Here is a 20241-nt window from a genome sequence, read left to right on the forward strand (position 1 = left end):
TCCACACGCAGCACGGTCAGCCCACACGCAGCACGGTCAGCCCACACGCAGCACAGTCAGCCCACGCGCAGCACGGTCAGCCCACACACAACAGCACGATCAGTCCACACACAGCACAGTCAGCCCACATACAGCACGGTCAGCCCACACACAACAGCATGGTCAGTCCACATCAGTCCACACGCAGTATGGTCAGCCCACACGCAGCACAGTCAGCCCACACACAGCACGGTCAGTCCACATACAGCACGGTCAGTCCACATACAGCACGGTCAGTCACAGCCGTGGCCTTGATGTTGGTGTCTTCCTGTTTTAGTCTGTTCTCACACGCTATGAAGAAATACCTGAGACTGGGTATTTATAAAGAAAAGAGGCTTAATCAACTCACAGTTCCACATGTCTGGGGAGGCCTCGAGAAACTTAACGATCATGGCAGAAGGCACCTCTTCACAAGGTAGCAGGAGAGAGAATGAGTGCCAATCGAAGGGGGAAACCCCTTATAAAACCATCAGATTGCGTGAGAATGCACTAGCACGAGAACAGCATGGAGGAAACCACCCCATGATTCAGTTACCTCCACCTGCTTCTGCCCTTGGCCTGTGGAAATTATTACAATTCAAGGTGAGATTTGCATGGGGGGCACAGAGACAAACCATATCACCCCGCAAAACTCATGTTGAAACCGAACCCTCTGTGCAATAGCACTAGGAGGTGGGCCTTCTGGGGAGCACTCTGCCCTCATGGATGGATGACTGCCCTCCCAAAAGAGGCCCCAGGGAGCACACATATTCCTCCCTTCAACCATCCAAGGACATGTCTATGAATTGTGGGCTGTCACCAGACACTGAATTTACTGGCGTCTGATCTTGGACTTCCCAGCCTCCAGAACTGTGAACAATAAGTTTTTGTTTATTGCAAATTCCCCACTCTGAGGTGTTTGTCATACAGCCCCAGTGGTCTTCCTTCCACGTGAAGGAAGCTGCAGCTCAGACACCCGTGACTGCACATAGGATGTGCTTAATTAACATTTATGGATCAAATGTGCATGTCCCCTGTGTGCCTTTCCATTTTTAAGCAGATATTTATGGTTTTTAAATTATCTAGCAGAAGTATTTTAAAAGTACATAAATTTCCAAGTGGGAATATATTTTCACAAAAAAGCCATCTTTTCTTAAGAGAAGGCCATGTAAAGATTGCCAGGCTGGTGCAATTCACCCAAGATCTACACAATCAACTTCTGGCTTTGAAATTATTTTAGCTCACTCGCTAAAGATAAACTTTAATTTGTTTTCTTTTCCCAGCTTTTTAAAGCAAACTTCACAGCCTTGGTGTTTTCGCTGGCATGCCCTCTTACCCAAAGGCTGTCAGCTTCTTAGTTTTCTTCTGTTCCCACTTTAACAAAATTGTATATAGAATCCTTTAAGTTTTGCCACTTTTGAGTATCATTCAATCAAACGAAATCTACATACTGACAATGCTGTCATTTCATCTGTTACCACCTGAATCTCCACTGCGAGTGCAGCTTCTCTGATTCCCACCCGTCTCCACCTAGACTTCTCATGGACACCTCAAATTCTCCAAACCTCGCTTCCCTCTGCCCTCCGGGAGCTTGGCCACCTCAGCACATGCACTGCCATCCTGCCAATCGCTCAGCCCAAACCTTGAAGCCATGCTGCCCAACCCAATTCGTCACGAGTCCCATCAGCTCTCCCTTCACAAGGCATCCAGACTACAAACATGCTTCCTGCTGCGTGGCTACACCCTTACCCCCTCCTGGACTAGCCAGCAGCTTCCCTTTTGACTTCTCTGGAATGTTCTGTTCTCCACGTGGCAGTCACGATGATCCCTTCAGAGCACAAATCTTCCCATGTCAATTCCTGTTCCCTTCGTATCTTCCTAACACAGTGCAAATGAAACACCAGGTTCTTACCTCAGGCTTTAGGGGCTGATATGGTTTGGCTGTGTCCCCACCCAAATCTCAGTTTGAATTGTAATTCCCATAATCCCCACGTGTCACCAGAGGGACCCAGTGGGAGGTAATTGAATCATGGGGGTGGTTTCCACCATGCTGTTCTTGTGATACTGAGTTCTCATGAGATCTGATGGTTTTATAAGTTTGCATGCATTCTCTCTGCTGCCACCCTGTGAAGAGGTGCCTTTTATTTATAAATCACCCAGTCTTGGATATTTCTTCATAGCAGTGTGAGAAGGGACTAATACAAAGGGCCTACATCTGAAATCAGCAAAGTACAGCCCTGGAGCCAAATCTGGCCCCTCACTGGCTCTTATAAATAAAGCTTCATTGGCACACAGCCAAGTGTTCATTCATGATTGTGTGTGCTGCCTCTGCTACAGTGGTGCTGAGCTGTTGTGACAGACACCATTTGGCCCTTCCCCACTTCCTCCCTCCTCCCTTCCTCCTTCCCTCCCTTGTCTCCCCTTCCTCCTTCCATCCTCCCTCCTTCCTCTTTCCCTCCTTCTTTCCTGTGTATTCCACACACACCTAGAACGTAAGCTGCATGTGGCTTTGTCTGTCCTGCCCACTGCCATGCCTGTGTCACTCCAATTCATCACACAGGGCATGGGTGCCACCTTCCACCTTGCACCTGCTGCCTTTACCCTCTGCTCTCTGTCTCCCTAAATATTTCCCAGGGCCCTCTGAGCCTCCACTGTTCATTTCTCTGCCTGGCCTCAAACAGAAAACTGCAGGAGGGGAGCACCCAGCTGTGCAGGTCGTGCCCAGAGGCTCCTGCTGCGGGCACCTCCCCCAGCCTGGACTTTGGCTGTTTGCAGCCCTATCCCAGTGCTCCAGGTGGGAATGGCAGGCTGCGTCCCACTGCTCCAGGGCCTGGTCCTGGTCCTCGCCCTGCACCGTGCAGCGCCCTCAGGTAGGCGTCTGGCTTATCCATCTGTCATGCCTGCACTGCGCCCTTCTTGACTTAGTCCATGGTGAATTTGTAGATGATGCTTCTTCTAGGAGGCAGAGGAGCCCTGAGTGCTCAGACTTGTCCTAATTCCCCTTCCTGAAAAAGCTGCTTGAATCTTTATCATTTGCTGACAAGTATTTGGGACAGGATGGTGTCACTTGGGGTCCTCCCAAGAGATGTCCAAATGGAAAGAAGCGTGTGTGCGGGAGATTCAGCAGGGAAAGGCCTGGGAGGGGTGAAGGGTGGGAGGCCAGGCTTGGGCCGGGCAGCAGACAGGATGGAGGGAGCGGGGCAGGCCTAGCCCAGACTGCAGAGTGGGCAGAGAGAGCTTTGGCCGGGCCGGCAGGAGTGCCCGGTCTTGAGAAAAATACACAGCCAGGGAGCAGGCCCTGGAGCGTGCAGCCACCCTGCCCCCCAACACCCTGCCCCCCGCCACCCTTCCTTCTACCACCCTTCTACCACCAGCCACCCTGCCTGCCCACCACCCTGCCCCTCCCCTGCCACCCTTCTACCACCAGCCACTTCACTGGAGGGATAGACACAAACCCCATCCTGAATATGCCAGCACAGGCGTCCAGGAAAGCTGCAAGTCCCCCCGGTCCCATGGTCTCCCGCCCTGAGAGGGTGACCCCTCCCAGCACTGACCGTGGCCAGGCTTTGCTGAGCCGCCTCTGTTAGAACCCTCAGCACCGAAAGAAAGGGAGGGAGGATGGGAAGGGCCTGGACTTTAACCCTTGGGGAGCAGGAGAGAAGGTGATTCGGGGCCCTCAGCTAGAAAGAGGCTCCAGGGGCCGCTGCCGGGCCGACTGGTCTGCCTTCTCCTCCCGGGAATCGCAGAGCCTGGTGCCATTGATACGTTTCTTCTGTTTGTGTTTTACCAAGACCTTAAATACTGAGCACAGAGGCAGCACAGGGGCTGATCACTCCTGGTCCCCACTTCTCAGCACGGTGACCTTGTCTCCAGCTCGGCCCTCCTTTACACTCGGACCCAAAACCTGGCCCGAGCCCTCCCTCCTCCACTTCCTGACAGGCCCGTGGCCTCTGCAGAACCTCAGTGTATCTGCCCTGATCCGAGGCTCGTTCATTTGCCCGGAAGATGAAGTGCTTGCCTACCTCGAGGGGAGGGAGAGCCCGGGTGCCCCTGAGGCCCACGCAAGCTCTCTGAGAGCCTGTGGACCCCGAGGGGGCTGAGGCTGGCGGCTCTGGAAAGCAGGGACCCCGTGCTCCCAGTCACCCGCCTGCCCCTGAGGCCCACGCAAGCTCTCTGAGAGCCTGTGGACCCCGAGGGGGCTGGGGCCGGCGGCTCTGGAAAGCAGGGACCCCGTGCTCCCAGTCACCCGCCTTCTTGTCCTGCTTGTAGTATTTCTCCCGGCCTCAAAAGCAAGCGACGTTCTGGTGAGGTGGAAGCGTGGGGGCTCCTACCTTCTGGAAGAACTCTTCGAGGGAAACTTGGAAAAAGAATGTTACGAAGAACTCTGTGTCTACGAAGAAGCAAGAGAAGTGTTTGAAGATGACGTCGTCACTGTACGTGCCCCACAAACCACAGGCTTCCTCATTATGTAGACTTCTGCTGTCGCGGGGCATGTCGCTTCTCAGAGGCTAAGCTCCACTGATTAGCCTGTTCACTTACTTGCAGATAGTAGCGTGCTTGATGGAGAGTTTCCAGTTTTACATATAAACATAGTCATATTTAAATCGATTGGGAATTAAATGTTGACCTGTTTCTCTACTATATTTTTTAATGTTTCTATATGAGAACTCTTAAGAAATAGACCATTTTTAATGCAACTCAGAGAAATCCTAGAGGCATGTGAAAAGTATAAAAATTTTTCAAAGTATTTGAAAAAAGTATTTGCCCTAAATTTCAGTTTTCAAGCTTCCTGGTAGAGAAAATTGTGTAAATTCACTACTTTTGATTCAAGTTGTCAGAAGTCCAAATATGATTTTGGGAGATACCATTTCTTATACATTTTCTTTCTAGGTGTTAAGCCTGAATAATTCTCCTAATTTTAGATACTCTGTCTCCATACTAAACATCCCCACTCCCTACACACATATATAGCTTTCAAATCTGACCTGTTTATAACAAATGAAAAGGTGATGTGACTTTTTCTGTATCATGTGCTTTTGTGGAGGGTGGCGTGGAGGTTGGCCCTAGGAGGGAACGGCCACGTTAGGAGCCACGTGGCGGGTTTGTGCTGCATGGCAGACTACCGCCCTTCCTTAAATAGGTTGTGGTGAGCACATGTTGAGTAAGATGATCTTGCAGGTCCATTTAGTTAATATACATTTAACATAAACAAATTGCCTGTAAAACAGACAGGACAATTGTGCGTTGTTTCAACCAATGTTGTCCCATTAGGTGAATAAATCTTTTCTTACCTTCAAGTTCATCTACAGGAACATGAAGGTAAGAAAAACAAATGTCCCATTTGTAACGTTTTTGTGTTTTAACTCTAAAGGATGAATTCTGGAGACAATATAAGGGTAAGTGGGTTCCTTCATCTCCTTGGAGTGTTAATTCCTTGGGGTGACGTGAGGGCGTGGGCTGAGGACACTTCATGACCTGAGACCAGAGGATGCCAAGCCTTTGGCTCCAGGACCCACAATGTCTTGCCAAGGAAGGGCACAGCCCCAACTCCCCAAGGATGAGGGTCAGGAAGCCCCTGGGCTCTGCTGCCAGGGCCACAGGCAGCCCCTGGTTTGTCTTGCCCAGCATCTGGCTAGCTTCTAGGCACCCAGGGGCTTGGGCCTTGGGCCAGGTGGGCCCCTCAAGAGCAGCTCCTCCAGCCGCCTGGCTCCTGGGAGGCCTCATGCTGCAGCAGGGTCAGAACTCATCTCACATTTGGAATGTGACAGCCCCGATGGAGGTAACTTTGGTTAGGGGACTGCTCCCAGGGGAGGAGCTCAGGGTGGGCAGCTGCAGAACTCAGGACAGAAGTGACGTAGACGGAGACCCATGGGGCTAAGGGAGGCCAGGCAGGGTAAGGACCCACCAGGGAATGAGTAAGGAAAGAGCTGCAGCCACCACCAGGCACGGGGACAACTGGCCACAGAAGGAAGAGGGAGAGGCTTGGGGGGCTGGAGAAGGGCTGACGGGCGGGAAAGAGGGGCCGCAGGTGGACGCAGAGGTGTCACGGACCGCGGAGCAGGAGGTACCGGCAGCCTGGCCCTGTGACCTGAGCGAGGAGTATCCTGGGGACTGGGTGATGGCATGGGGAGCAGCACAAGCGGGCTCAGGTCCCCGTCCCTGCTGCCACCCCCACCCCATCCTCCTCCTGCTCAGGTCCCCATCCTTGTCACCCCCCCTCCTGCTCAGGTCCCCATCCCTGCCACCACCACCAGCCCCCCGCCACCCTTCCTCCTGCAGGCGGCTCCCCGTGCATCTCCCAGCCCTGCCTCCACAACGGATCTTGCCAGGACAGCACCCGAGGTTACACCTGCTCCTGCCCCGCTGGCTACGAGGGCATCAACTGCGAGCTGGGTGAGGCTCCGGCCGTCCCCTTCCCCCAAGGGCCTCTCCGGGCAGCTGGGCTTCGCACCCTCGGCCAGGGTCCTAATGGGCCCCTCTTGGGGTGTAGACAAGCAAGTGCCTGTGTGAACCGTGATTTGGCTCACCCCAGTAGATTCCTCTCCTCCCGACCAGATTCTCCTCTAGAAACCACGCCCGGAGCTCTGGCTGCATTCTGAGCTGTCCTCCCTTCCAGACGGGCCCCCCATACTTTTCACGGCGTGGTCTCCTCTCCTCCCCACCCCCGCCTCCACCATTCACAATCTGCTCACAGGCTGGAGTCACACACAGGCATCCTCAGGGCCAGATCCCCAGTGGGAGACTCTGCAGACAGGGAAGACAGAAAGCACATAAACAAACATCCTTAAATACCTGCCAAGGGCCAGCGTCCATAACTGCCAGCTACAGCAACAAGTGCGCTACGTCCTCAGCACCACTGGGCAACTTGGAGCCCATTTCTCTGGGGAAAACCTTCCTTCCAGCCCAGCCCTCTCCTCCCAAGTCCGGACTTCTGCTCCATCTGCCTCCTCGATGCCCCAGCTAGTGCCTGCGCAGACATCCCAAATTTACCACGTACCAAAGAAGGCTTTGACCTCCACCCACCACGTGCCCTCCAACTTGTTATTTATTTATTTATTTTTGAGACAGAGTCTCGCTCTGTCGCCAGGCTGGAGTGCAGCGGTGCAATCTTGGCTCACTGCAATCTCTGCCTCCCAGGTTCAAGCGATTCCCTGCCTTAGCACCCTGAGTAGCTGGGACTACAGGCACACACCACCACACCTGGCTAATTTTTTTGTATTTTAGTAGAGATGGGGTTTCGCCATGTTGGTCAGGATGGTCTCGATCTCCTGACCTTTTTATCTGCCCACCTTGGTCTCCCAAAGTGCTGGGATTACAGGAGTGAGCCACCACGCCCAGCCACGTGTCCCTTGCTTAATCTTCTCCCTCTTGGAGGAAAGCCCCCATCCCAGCTGCTCAGCCACCATCGAGGTCACACCAACCCCCTCCCATCCCACATCCCCTCCTTGAAGAAGCAATTTAAAAGGAGCAGCCATTGCAGTGGGAAGTGCAAGCCGGCAGAGAAAACAGGCGCGTGGATTCCAGGCCATGTGGAAATACATCCAGGGCCACGTTTTCTAAGGACAAACAGAAGTGCTGTCACTCACCAAGTCTTTGATCTACATGCACCTTCCTGAAACACAGAAGCGTGGGAAGCTGTCACACAAAGGGCAGCAATCTGAAGAGAATGAACGCAGGGACAAAAATACCAGAACTCTGTGCAAGGCTGTGATCAAATGACTCTCTTTCCAAGCTAGTGTTTCTAGTCTTTCTCTTTGTTTTTTTTTTTTTTTTCCTTTTCAGCTAAAAATGAATGTCACCCAGAGCGGATTGATGGGTGTCAACACTTCTGCCTCCCGGGACGGGAATCCTACACGTGCAGCTGTGCTCAGGGCTACAGGCTTGGTGAGGACCGCAAACACTGCATTCCCCACGGTGAGTGCTCAGACCACAGTGGCCTCCATACCCTCGACCTGTCCACCTCCTCCTTCCTGCTTCTGTGGTACCGGGTGAAGCCCACGGATTTGTGATAAGGAATTGCCCCGACTCAGAAGGTGGTCGGGTCTCCACGCCGGAGCAATGGCAATGCTAGAAAGCGCAATTCCTGTCACTAGTGCTTGCCCGGACCACTCTGAGCTAAACCATGAGTGCAGTGAGGGGTGGTTTAACTCCACTCTGCCCCATGTCTGCATCAATTACCCCACATTCATCCGCACTGAAGACGAGATTGTAATGGCTAGTACCGTAGACCCAGTTCTGCAATGGCTGGCACCATAGACGAGTCCAATTCTCGCTGGGAAGGCGCTGATTTTTATTCTCTTGTTGCTGCCACAAATGCAGACCAGTGTGCCTGTGGGGTGCTGGCCTCCAGGAAGAGCGCACAGGATCCGCAGGACCTCCCGTGGCAGGTAACAGGGCGCTCTCCACGTGCTTCATTTATTGCTGCGGCCTTCACCTTACCTGTCATTTCCATCTTTGCTAAACAGAAATGTACCGACTCAGTGAATCGGGCACCCTGACTTTGGTGGGCTATTGACTGTATTGACCGACTAACCTCTGTTCACACTTCAAACCATTTTCTACTGCTGAGCTCTTACCTTCAGGTGCCTTCATTATTTGCCCCAAATACAAAAGGACAGCATCATTTACAGCCCCGAAGACCCTTCCTGTGCAGTTCCAAAGTGTTACCGATGTCATTTTCTCCAAACATCTCGAAGTCACCGTGTGTCTGGGAAGCACTTCAGCGACGGGCTGCTGAACGGGGACCTGGGCGTCACCGCGGAGGCTGAGGGGCAGCCTGGGCCCAGCTCCAGCACCGGCTCTGCTCTCAGCTACCGGCCTGACTGGTGTTCTAGCTCTGTTATTTCGTTCACTACTTTTCTCTAGTTTGGCATTCATTTTTGTTCTCTTCCTTTTCCCCCTTGGCTGATTTAGAAGTCAACCATTCACTTGCTTTTGGTTTTTGGTTTTCTTTAGACAGAGTCTTGATGTGTCGCCCAGCCTGAGGTGCCGTGGTCCAATCTCTGCTCACTGCACCTCCGCCTCCTGGGCTCAAACGATTCTCCGGCCTCGGCCTCCTGAGTAGCTGGGACCACAGGCACACCACCACACCCGGCTGATTTTTATGCTTTTAGTAGAGATGGGTTTCACCATGTTGGCCAGGCTGGTCTCGAACTCCTTACCTCAAGTGATCCACCCACCTCAGTCTCCCAAAGTGCTGGGATGACAGGTGTGAGCCAGCACGCCCGGCCTAATCGGTCACTTTCTGTTTATTTCATGGTCACTCTTGACACATAAACATCCATATTTAGCATATCTAAAGTCAGCCATTTCTCCCTCCTCAGACTTAATTCTCACCACATCTCCTTCTGGGTCCATTTGCTATCTGAGCAGTATTTTATTCTTTTCTTGCTTTCTGTACCGCTTCACAAAACGGATATTACGATTTTTATTATTATGGCTTTATACCACCAGCATTGGCTTTGATTTACTTACATCATTTTCGGCTTTCCTTGCCTTTCCGGCCTCCAACACAATTATCTCCTTCTGCCTGAGTAGATGCTTCAGAACAGCCTTGTCCAATAGAAACGCAATGAAAACCACATATATAATTTAATATTTTCTAGTAGCCACAATAGTGTAAGTGAAATTAATTTTGATGATATTTAGCCCAATATAAGTGTCAACGCTTCCACATGTGACGAATATAAACATTATTGAGATATTTGCCTTTTCCCTTTACACGAAATCTTTGGAATCCGGTGTGAATTTACACTGAGGTACAGCCCTGGCATCCACAACGCTCAGAACCCAAGTGGGGCTGCCATGTGGGTGGCACAGCCTCAGGGGCCCCCTCTGTGAGGGCCTGTAAGGAACAAGCCCCTGAGGCTTCTGTGTGTGTGTGTGTGTGTGTGTGTGTGTGTGTGTGTGTGTGAGACATGCTTCAGTTTCACCTCAATTCTTTTGTGTGTGTGTGTGTGTGTATGTGTTTAGATGGAGTTTCACTCTTGTTGCCCAGGCTGGAGTGCAGTGGCGCGATCTCAGCTCACTGCAACCTCTGCCTCCCAGGTTCAAGTGATCCTCCCGCCTCAGCCTCACGAGTAGCTGGTACTACAGGTGCCTGCCACCATGCCTGGCTAATTTTTGTATTTTTAAGGAGAGATGGGGTTTCACTATGTTGGCCAGGCCGGTCCTGAACTCCTGACCTTGTGATCCGCCCGCCTTGGTCTCCCAAAGTGCTGGGATTATAGGCGTGAGCCACTGTGCCTGGCTTTACCCCAATTCTTACTAGACACCTCTGCCCAGCCCAGTCACTCTGGCAGCCTGTGGACTGGGAGAGAACAGGATGGAGCTGAAGGACTTAAAGCTACCCAGCTCCAGGATGGAAAGGAAGAGACTGAAGGGAGGTGAAGCAGACGGAGTGTTGGAAGGCGGACGGAAGCAGGAACGATCTACCAGCAGCTTTGCAAGCTTCCTCTCAATCTTTTATCACCTTCCTTCTGCAAGCTTTCTAAGACAGTTCTTCCTATCGCTGTCTGCCCCATGAGTGCGTGGAGGGTTGGTACCTGGGGGCCCAGGGTGCAGGGGTCCTCCATGGGTGGTGACAGGGTCTGGCTCTGTCACCTGCAAGGCTGCCTCTGGCTTCCCGGCTTACCCAAGGGAAGACAGGGCAGGGTTCTAGCTGCAACCGTAGCACTCACATCTGCAAGGCTAAGAGCCGTACAACCTGGGAGGTGGCATTCTCTGAACATGGCTGGTGTGTTTAAGACACAGGACATTGACTTAGGCGGGCTACCTACTATTAGATTTTTACTTCAGTACTACAAATTGTTCTGAAGTTATGTAATTGAATTGACGTAGGGAATTTTCCTAAAACAAACTTTGAAAAGGAGAATAATCAAGTGACCTAGCAGGATGTAGCATTGAAGATTATCTTTAGAACTTCCTTGTATCTTACATCCTAGGGAAGAAATTGGCTGTCGGCTCCACTGCGTTTAACTAAAAGTCTGGCAGACTGATGGCACAAGTGCCATCTTCTCTCAAACTTGGTTTTATCCACCTTTAAGTGCAGCGAGGATCACAGATGATGTTTTCTTACAGTAGGTATTCGGCAAGTGGGAGCTATCATTCATGAACACATAAACAGTTCCAGGAACGATGCCATGGCAAAGTTGAAAAACTCTTTTCTCCTTTGCTCAGCATTTTCCATTGTATTAGACCACGTAAGGTTACGGCACTTAACACTTCCGGAGCAATACCTGCACTACGTGGGTACATGCTTTATTTCATTCAATCCTTCCAATAACTTCTCGTTTTTGCCTTTTGTATTCCTGGTAATACTGCTTGCTCTAAAATCCCCTTTGTCTGATATTGATACAGACACTTTAGCTTTCTAATAATTAGTGTTAGCATGACTTACTTTTTCCATTCTTCTACTTTTAACCTATTAGTATTTTTACATTTAATGTACATGATTTATAGGTAGCATATAATCGGCTTGTATTTTTATCCAGTCTGGAAAATCCCTGTCTCTTAATTGGGGTGTATAGGCCATTTTACATTTATCGTAATTGTTGATATGTTGAGGTTTAAAGCTATCATCTTGCTACTTTTTTATCATCTTGCTATATCATCTATCATCTTGCTATTTTTTATTTTTCTCGTCTGTTCTCTTCCCCCTTTTCTGCCTTCTACTAGATTAACTGCATCTTGTTATGATTCTGTTTCCTCTCCTCGCTGGTTCCTCGTCTCTGGTTCTTGTCCGTGGTTGCTTCACGGTTTGTTTGGAGAACGCATCTTTAGTGTACCACAGTGACCACTCCACCTTCGCGGATGCCACGTCCGCTCGCTATAGCGTGAGTCCTTACAACAGTCAAGCCCCATTCCTTCCCTCCCGGCCTGTGTGCTGTTTTTGGCATATGTCTTACATCTAGAGGTATTATAAATGCCACTCTGTACTTCCATTATTTTTGTTTAACAGTATCCTGTAAAGAAGTTTAAAGAATAAGAAAAACCCTTACATGTACACCGGAATGTGGATAAAAACTTAATAGGCTGTCATGACCTTTCCCAGTGTTCTTCACTGCTTTGTGTAGATCCAGATTTTCCCCCTGCCGAAAGGGCTCCTCTGATATCTGCTGTGCTGTGAGGCGTCTGGGGAAGAAGCCTTCCTGCATTTGTCTGGAGAAGTCTTTATTCACCTTCCATCTCTGAAGGGCTCTGCATCCGGCACAGAGCCCCAGGCTGGCAGCAGTCCTGTCCCCTCGGCTCTTGGGCCTGCCCTGCTGCCTTTCTGTCTGCCTCGTGCCACGGACGGCCCCGGCCACCCTGCTGCCATTCATCACACATCCTTTCCCGTGACACTTTTAAGATCTTAAATGCTTTTTAATCTTAACTTTCTAAGATTGACTCTATCACAGATTTTGAGGAGTTTAATTATATTGTATCTTTCTGTTGTTGTCTTCATGTTTCTTATGCATAGGTTTGTTGAGATTCTCAGATTTGTGGGTTTATAGCACTCATCAAATTTGAAAAATATTTGGTCATAATTTTCTTTTCTTTTCTTTTCTTTTTTTTGAGACAGGGTCTCACTGTGTTGCCTGGGCTGGAGTCTAGAGGTGTGATTACGGCTCACTGCAGCCTCAACCTTCTGGGTTCAGGTGATCCTCCCACCTCAGCCTCTTGAGTAGCTGGGGCCATAGGTGTGCACCACCACATATAGCTAATTTTTAAATTTCACGAAAAGATGGGGTCTGGCTGTGCTGCCCAGGCTGGTCTCAAGCAATCCTTCCATCTCAGCCTCCCAAAATACTAGGATTACAGGCAGCAGCCGCCATGTCTGGCCCATTATTTTCGGATATTTTTTCTCTTCTCCCTGCTCTTTTTTGGGACTCTAATTATGTGTATCTTAAGCAATTTGAATGCTATAGCTCAGAAGTGATCTGTTCATTTTTCAAAAATCTCCTTTCTCTCTGTGTTTTACTTTTGATAGTTTGTTGTGATGTCTTCAAGGTCATAAATCTGTTCTTTTGCAATGTCTAATCTGCCACCAATCCTGGCCAGTGGATTTTTAGCCTCATACATTGTAGCTGTCATCCAAAAATTTAATTTAGGTTTTAAAAAATATATTTTTTTGTCTCTACATAACTTCTTGAGTATTTGGACTATAGTTACAATCCCTATTTAATTGTCCTTGTCTACTAATATCTGCCAGTGCTGAAAGTTTTGGGAGATTTTTCTTCTCATTATGGGTCACGTTTTCCTGTTTCATTGTATACCTGGTGATCCGTAATGGATTTTCAGACACTGTGAATTTCATCTTGTTAGGTGCTGAATGTTTTGTGTTCTATACATACACATGGTTATTGTTCTGGGACACAGTTAAGCTGGAAATGCGTTCCTCCTTTGGGATATTGCTCTTACGATGCGTTGGGCAGGACCAAGGCAGCTCAGTCTGCAGCTAGTTACCCTGACTACTGAAGCGAAGTCCTTCTGTGCATCCTGCCCTGTGCCCGAGTCAGGGATGCTTTAACTCAGCAGGTGAAAACAATCGCTGTACCCAGCCTGTGTGAGCGTCCAGCATGGTTCCCTCTCACCCTCTTGGGTGGTCTTTTCCCTGGCCATAAGTAGTCTCCATGTACACATGTGATCACCACTGCTCTGCTGAAAATTGCTAGCATGCGGCCATCTTCCAGTGTTTCCTACCAAGCCCTCTCCTCTGCCGGACTCTGTTCTGCAAACTCCAGCCACAGTGGCCTCCTTGGGCTCTCAGCTCTCTCTCTTCAGTTCAGGGAGTGAGCGGGCCTCCGACTGAGATGCCTCGTCCTGCCTCACACCATAGACATTCAGGACAGTAGCTGGGACAGTCATTTCTTGGGGATTATGGTCCCTGAAAACCATCATTCCATTGATTTTTTCCGTGTTTTTCTTCAGGTGGAAAGGTAGATCTGGTCACTCCTACTTCACCGTGGCCAAGAGGGGAAGCGCCAGCCCCATTTAATCCCTGAGCAAGTAAAAGCTTAGATTGCCAGTGATTTGCTAACAATCCTGTAGCCATTTGAGTGCCAGGGCAAGATTCAAATGCAGCTGTCTGCCTTCTGAGTCCATATCCCTAACCCGTAGACTTTACCGCCCCTGATCCTGCAAATTGTCACCAGCTATTTATTGTCTGTTTTGATTTTTAAAGGTAAAGCTAACAAATTCCGAAGGAAAAGACTTCTGTGGTGGTGTTATAATACAAGAAAATTTTGTACTGACAACAGCAAAATGTTCACTGTTACACAGGAATATTAGTGTAAAAACACGTAAGTATTTTATCATGAGTTTTTATAAAATCACATTGGAAATAAACTATCCTATGCCAGAATGAAACGAAAAATTTAAAACTGGAATGTTTGTTTCTAATGCAACATAGAACTGAATTTACACTCAATAAAACAGATCCTTATACACCAGGAAGCATCCGTAAAATACCCGGCATGACAGCGGGGTGTGGTGGCGGGCAAGTGCTGACTCACACTTAGCGAGGGAGGAGTCGTAGCCAACACAAGGATGATGGAACAGTAATGGCATAAGAGATGAGTAATTGGCTAAAAATTGGAAGAATGGGGCTGGAATCCCCCAGCAATTGAGAACTTGGGCTGAGACAGTAGCCTTCTCATTGGTTTATCTGTGCCTTCCTTTTCTTCTCTTTTCTTTTCTTTTTTTTTTGGAGACAGAGTCTCACTCTATCCCCCAAGCTGGAGTGCAGTGGCACGATCTGGGCTCACTGCAACCTCTGCCTCCCGGGTTCAAGCGATTCTCCTGTATCAGCCTCCTGAGTAGTTGGGATTACAGGTGCCTGCCACCACACCTGGCTATTTTTTTTTTTTTGCATTTTTAGTAGAGATGGGTTTTTGCCATGTTGGCCAGTCTGGTCTCGAACTCCTGACCTCAGGTGATCCACCCACCTTGGTCTTCCAAAGTGCTGGAATTACAGGAGTGATCCACTGCACCCAGCCATGTGCCTATTTCTTTAGCTGTCCAAACGCACAATAGTTTCTATCTCATCGGGAGTCTGCAAAGTTCCACATTAACCTGTCAACAGGCTCTATAATGACTCTGAAGAAACTCAAAATAAATATATTTTTACTCTTCATCTTTAATTTTTTTTTTTTTTGGAGACAGAATCTCATTCTGTGGCCCAGGCTGGAGTGCTGTGGTACGATCTTGGCTCACTGCAACCTCCGCCTCCTGGTTTCAAGCAATTCTCCTGCCTCAGCCTCCTGAGTAGCTGGGATTACTGGCATGCACCACCACGTCCGGCTAATTTGTTGTATTTTTAGTAGAAACAGGGTTTTGCTATGTTGGAAAGGCTGGACTCAAACTCCTGGCCTTAAGTGATCCACCTGCCTTGGCTTCCCACAGAGCTGGGATTATAGGTGTGAGCCACTGCGCCTGGCCCTTAAATATTTGTCAGCGAACAAAATCACTTGAAACCCACTTCTCTACAGCCAATATTTGACTGGCCTGGAGAAGTTCCACATCAGTGCTTCTTACTTTATAATCATTTCACCAAACCTATTGTAATTTCCAAAACAGAAGAACTTACCTTGACTATTTTTAATGCTGGGGCATTTGGTTGCAATGGTGCAATCTGTGAGTGGCCTTTCCATCCACAGAGGAATACGAAAGGCCACCACAGGGCAGTGAGCCTGCGGGTCCTCCAGGGGCGGGCTCTCCCTCCTCAGGTGGCTCACTGAGAAGTGTGTTCCTGTACTTACCTGGCAGGGGAGATTCCAGGATCACGAAGGTGGTTTTCCCAGGGCGAGGCTTACCCATTGCACTCCGGATGTGCTGACCCCCGCGATTTCCCCAAATGTGGGAAACTCGACTGCATAAATAAAAGTAAAAAAATGAAAAAATTTTTTAAAAATTAAAATAAAAGAGAGAGAAAAGTGTGTTCCTGAATATCATGTCACCTTGAAAATCAGACTGTAAAGCACTGGCGATTGTTCATGATTTCAGATTTTAACAGAACGAGCAAAGACCCACTGATGATGAAGATAAAGAGTGTCCACGTGCACATGTGGTACGACGCAGACACTGGGGAGAACGACCTGTCCCTGCTGGAGCTGGAGCGGCCCCTCCAGTGCCCGGGCGCAGGACTCCCCGTGTGCACCGCAGAGAAGGACTTCGCTGAGCACATCCTCATCCCACGCACCAGGGGCCTCCTCAGCGGCTGGGCCCACAATGGCACTGACCGGGGCAACTCGCTGACCGTGCTGCCGGTCACACTTGTGGAGGGGGAGGAGTGTGGGCAGCTCCTGAACGTGACTGTCACCACCAGGACCTACTGCGAGAGAAGCGGCGTGGCGGCCGAGCACTGGTTGGAGGGAAGTGTGGTCACCAGAGAGCACCGAGGCTCCTGGTTCCTCACGGGGGTCCTGGGCGCACAGCCAGCAGGAGGGCAGGCTCACACAGCCCTCGTCACCAAGGTCTCCAGGTACTCACTCTGGTTTAAACAGATGATAAAGTAGCAAAAGTCAGCTATCCAGAAAGAACACAACCTGAAGTGGTATTCCAAGCTTGCACTGCCACCACGGGGTTGGAGGGGGGCGCTGAACCTTCACCACACGCCAGGTCACAGCGTCTGTGACAGCTGTCACGTCCCCGACCACCCGCTCAGGCCATGAGCAGCAGAGCAGCTGGTCGTTTACTGAGCGCTGTGTCTTTCTTTCCCGGGAACTCTTTATTTCCATAGAGACCTTAGAAAACACGAGATACACTAAATAATAAAATCAGATAATCTGTCAGTTGTAAAACAGCCTGGTTTCCTGAAGTTCTTTCCCCCTCCAAGTCCAGTGTTCTCTGTGCTCAGGGCGTGGCCACCCACCTGCACACAGGTGAGCGTGTTCTTATGCAGAAGCGGCCGGCAATCACCAGTTACAGCCAAAAGTGACCTCCTGATTCTGCTGGTTCACCGGTTGCCACTGTGACCAAGACGGTGGCTCAATGCGGAACAGTCACTAGAAGCAGGTTGGCAATGGAGGAGGAGAACGATCCTGGGGCGCCCTAGAGAGGCAGCCTCACAGGAAAGGGCCGGGGAGCACAGGAGGCTGAGGAGGCAGTTCGGCCTCTCATGGGCTTGTGTACCAGCCCTCTCCGGGAGAGTTCCCACAGGTTCCCCGCCCCGGGTCATGGCTGAGCACTGCAGTGTCAGCGCTCTGCTCATCCTCCAGCTGGCTCTTGGACACTGGCTCCAGGGTCGCCCAGGGTGGAATCCCAGCACCGCGCCAATGGGCTGATGGGCGGCTGGGGCGGCGCTCAGCACTGCTGTGGCTTGAGTGTGTGTCCCTTCAAAACTCCGAAGCTGGAACTTACCCCAAGATGACAGTTTGGGGGAGGTGGTGCCCCTGGGAGGTGACTAGGCCGTGAGGGCTCTGCCAGACCCTTCCGTCCCTTCTCCCACACGAGGACGCTGGAGCAAGTGCTGCCCTGGAGACAGCCCTCAGCAGACACCTAATCTGCCAGGCCCCTGCCAGCACCCAGATCTTGGACTTCCCAACCCCCAGATCTGTGAGAACTGAGTTTCTGCTGTTTGTCACCCAGTCTGTGGTATTTTGTAGAACAGCCCAGGAGTCACGGTGAGCACCTGCTGTCCTGAAGGCTGCAGCTGCAACATGAGTACCAAGGACAGAGCTGTAACCAAGCCCCCCACCCCCACCCCCGCTGTGAGGCTTCCCCGGAGACCGGAGCTCCTAGCAGGGTCTGAATTTGCACTGAAATGGACAGATATGGTGTGAATGTTCACATGTTAACTCTGACTTCGTTAAGGAAGGGGCACGGCTGCTTCTGCACCAGCACCCTCTAGCAGCAGAGTTCGCAGAGGCCATCTGAGGGACGTGGGTGGGCGAGGTGTGCTCAGCTCGGGCAAGGGCTAGGGCCAGCTGCAGGCACCGCGGCCAGCAGAGCGTCGTTGAAGAGCAGAGAGGACTTTTAGGAAGGGGATTGAAAATGTGAGTGGACAGCTATTCTCGAGTTTACAGGTTACCTGGGTTTTTAAGCCTTACTGTTCTTCAGCACACTCTTTCGTTTATGCTTTAACCCCAGAATTAAACTTCTTTTCTCCAATCTGTAGATGAAATGGCCCATTTCCCTGAAAGGAACTTGGCAATAAACAACACTGCAATTTAAGGCAAATTAATGGGGACAGCAGTTTAGAATTCACCCTAGTGAATTTTAGTCTTAGTGAAGTTTGGTTGTGTTATTCTCAGACTAACATAAGGTAATTAGGTCACTGCTTTAAATGCCTACCAATGATTTTTAAACCAACTAATGAATATGGCAGGCTTTCTGTAAATAATGCTGCAGAAATATCTGCAATCTTGCTTCTGGTACTTCCATTACGAATTTCGATTGACTAGAGTGGAAGCCCTGCTTGAAAACTATTCCAGGAGAGAGAGATCCAAGATGGCTGATCACTAGCAGCTCGGGATTGTAGCTCCCACTGAAAGCGCAGAGAATGAGACGATGCCACACTTTCAGATCAATTTTTGTTGCTCATGCACCAGGAGATTCCCAGCGTAGGAGCCCCAAGGGTCGCCAGTGCGACCCTTGTGGCCGGCGAGGTGGTTTTGCCGCTGCCTTGGTGCGGTGGTTGTTGGTGCAGGGTCAGAAAAGCACCATCAATCTTAACGGCGCTGTTTTGGCCGGCACAGTGGGTTGCTCAGATTTTAGCGCTGGGAATCAACAAGTTGGACGTCCATTCAGAAACCCAACTATAAAGACGGTAATTATAAAGACCACAGATGGATAAATCTATAATGAAGGGAAGAAACCAGCCTAAAAAGGCTGAGAATACCCAAAATCAGAACGCCTCTCCCTCTACAGGGGATCACAGTTCCTCATCAGCAACGGAACAAGACCTGATGGAGAAAGACTGTGTTCCATTAGCAGAAGCAGGCTTTAAAAAGTGGATGATAAGAAACTTCTGGGAATTAAAAGAGCTTGTTCTAACCCAATGCAAAGAAACTAAGAACTTTGAAAAAAGGTTTGACGAAATGTTAACAAGAATACACAATTTAGAGAGGAATATATGTGAATTAATGGAGCTGAAAAACACAACACAAGAACCTCGTGAAGTATGCACAAGTTTTAACAGCCGAACTGATCAAGCAGAAGAAAAGATATCAGAGGTCGAAGACCAACTAAATAAAACGAGAAGACAAGATTAGAGAAAAAGGATAAAAAGGAACGAGCAAAGTCTCCAAGAAATATGGGACTATGTGAAAAGACCTAATCTACGTTTGATAGGTGCATCTGAATGTGACGAAGAGAATCAATCCAAGCTGGAAAATACGCTTCAGGATATTATTCAGGAAAACTTTCCCAACCTGCCAAGGCAGGACAATATTCAACTCCAGGTAATACAGAGAACACCACAAAGATATTCCTCAAGAAGACCAACCTCAAGGCACATAATCGCCAGATTCACCAGGGTTGAAATGAAGGAGAAAATACTGAGGGCAGCCAGAGAGAAAGGTCAGGTTACCCATAAAGGGAAGCCCATCAGACTCACAGCAGATCTCTCAGCAGAAACCCTACAAGCCAGAAGAGAGTGGGGGCCAATATTCAACATCCTTAAAGAAAAGAACTTTCAACCCAGAATTTTACATCCAGCCAAACTAAGCTTCATAAGCGAAGGAAAAATAAAATCTTTTGCGAACAAGCAAGCACTCAGAGATTTCATCACCACCAGGCCTGCTTTACAAGAGCTTCTGAAAGAACCATTACAAATAGAAAGGAGCAACCAGTATCAGCCTTTCTAAAAAATACCAAAAAATAAAGAACATCAACATAATTAAGAACTTGCATCAACTAATGGGCAAAACAGCCAGCTAACATTAAATGGTAATATCAAACTCACATATATTATTATTAATTCTAAATTTAAACCGACTAAATCCCCCAATCCAAAGACACAGACAGGCAAAAAAAGCCAAGACCCATCAGTATGCTGCATCCAGACCCATCTCACATGCAAGGATACCCAAAACAAAGGGATGGAGAAAAATTTACCAACCGAATGGAGAGCAAAATTAAATAAATAAATAGAAAGCAGGAGTTGCAATTTTTGCTGATAAAAGACTTTAAAGCAACAAAGATCAAAAGAAGCAAAGAAGGATATTACATAATGATAAAAGGATCAATGTAACAAGAAGAGCTAAAGATCCTAAATATATACGCACTCAGTACAGGAATACC

At 49.3% G+C, this 20241-nt stretch overlaps 1 protein-coding gene and 1 pseudogene across 1 annotated transcript; both read left to right on the plus strand.

Moving 5' to 3' along the window:
* The first annotated feature begins 2764 nt into the window (after window positions 1-2764).
* Window positions 2765-16801, plus strand: PROZ (protein Z, vitamin K dependent plasma glycoprotein). Its single transcript, XM_032246289.1, has 8 exons — window positions 2765-2888; window positions 4288-4451; window positions 5390-5414; window positions 6298-6411; window positions 7801-7932; window positions 8338-8405; window positions 14183-14300; window positions 16003-16801. Exons 1-8 carry the CDS (start codon window positions 2819-2821, stop codon window positions 16512-16514), a joined length of 1203 nt encoding a protein of 400 aa, XP_032102180.1. The 5' UTR covers window positions 2765-2818; the 3' UTR covers window positions 16515-16801.
* Window positions 15751-15905, plus strand: LOC116528932 (annotated as a pseudogene).
* Window positions 16802-20241: the final 3440 nt, after the last annotated feature.

The sequence above is a fragment of the Sapajus apella genome, unplaced genomic scaffold (genome assembly GCF_009761245.1).
Source record: "Sapajus apella isolate SASKATOON/1434 unplaced genomic scaffold, GSC_monkey_1.0 scaffold60, whole genome shotgun sequence".
Taxonomy (NCBI): domain Eukaryota; kingdom Metazoa; phylum Chordata; class Mammalia; order Primates; family Cebidae; genus Sapajus; species Sapajus apella.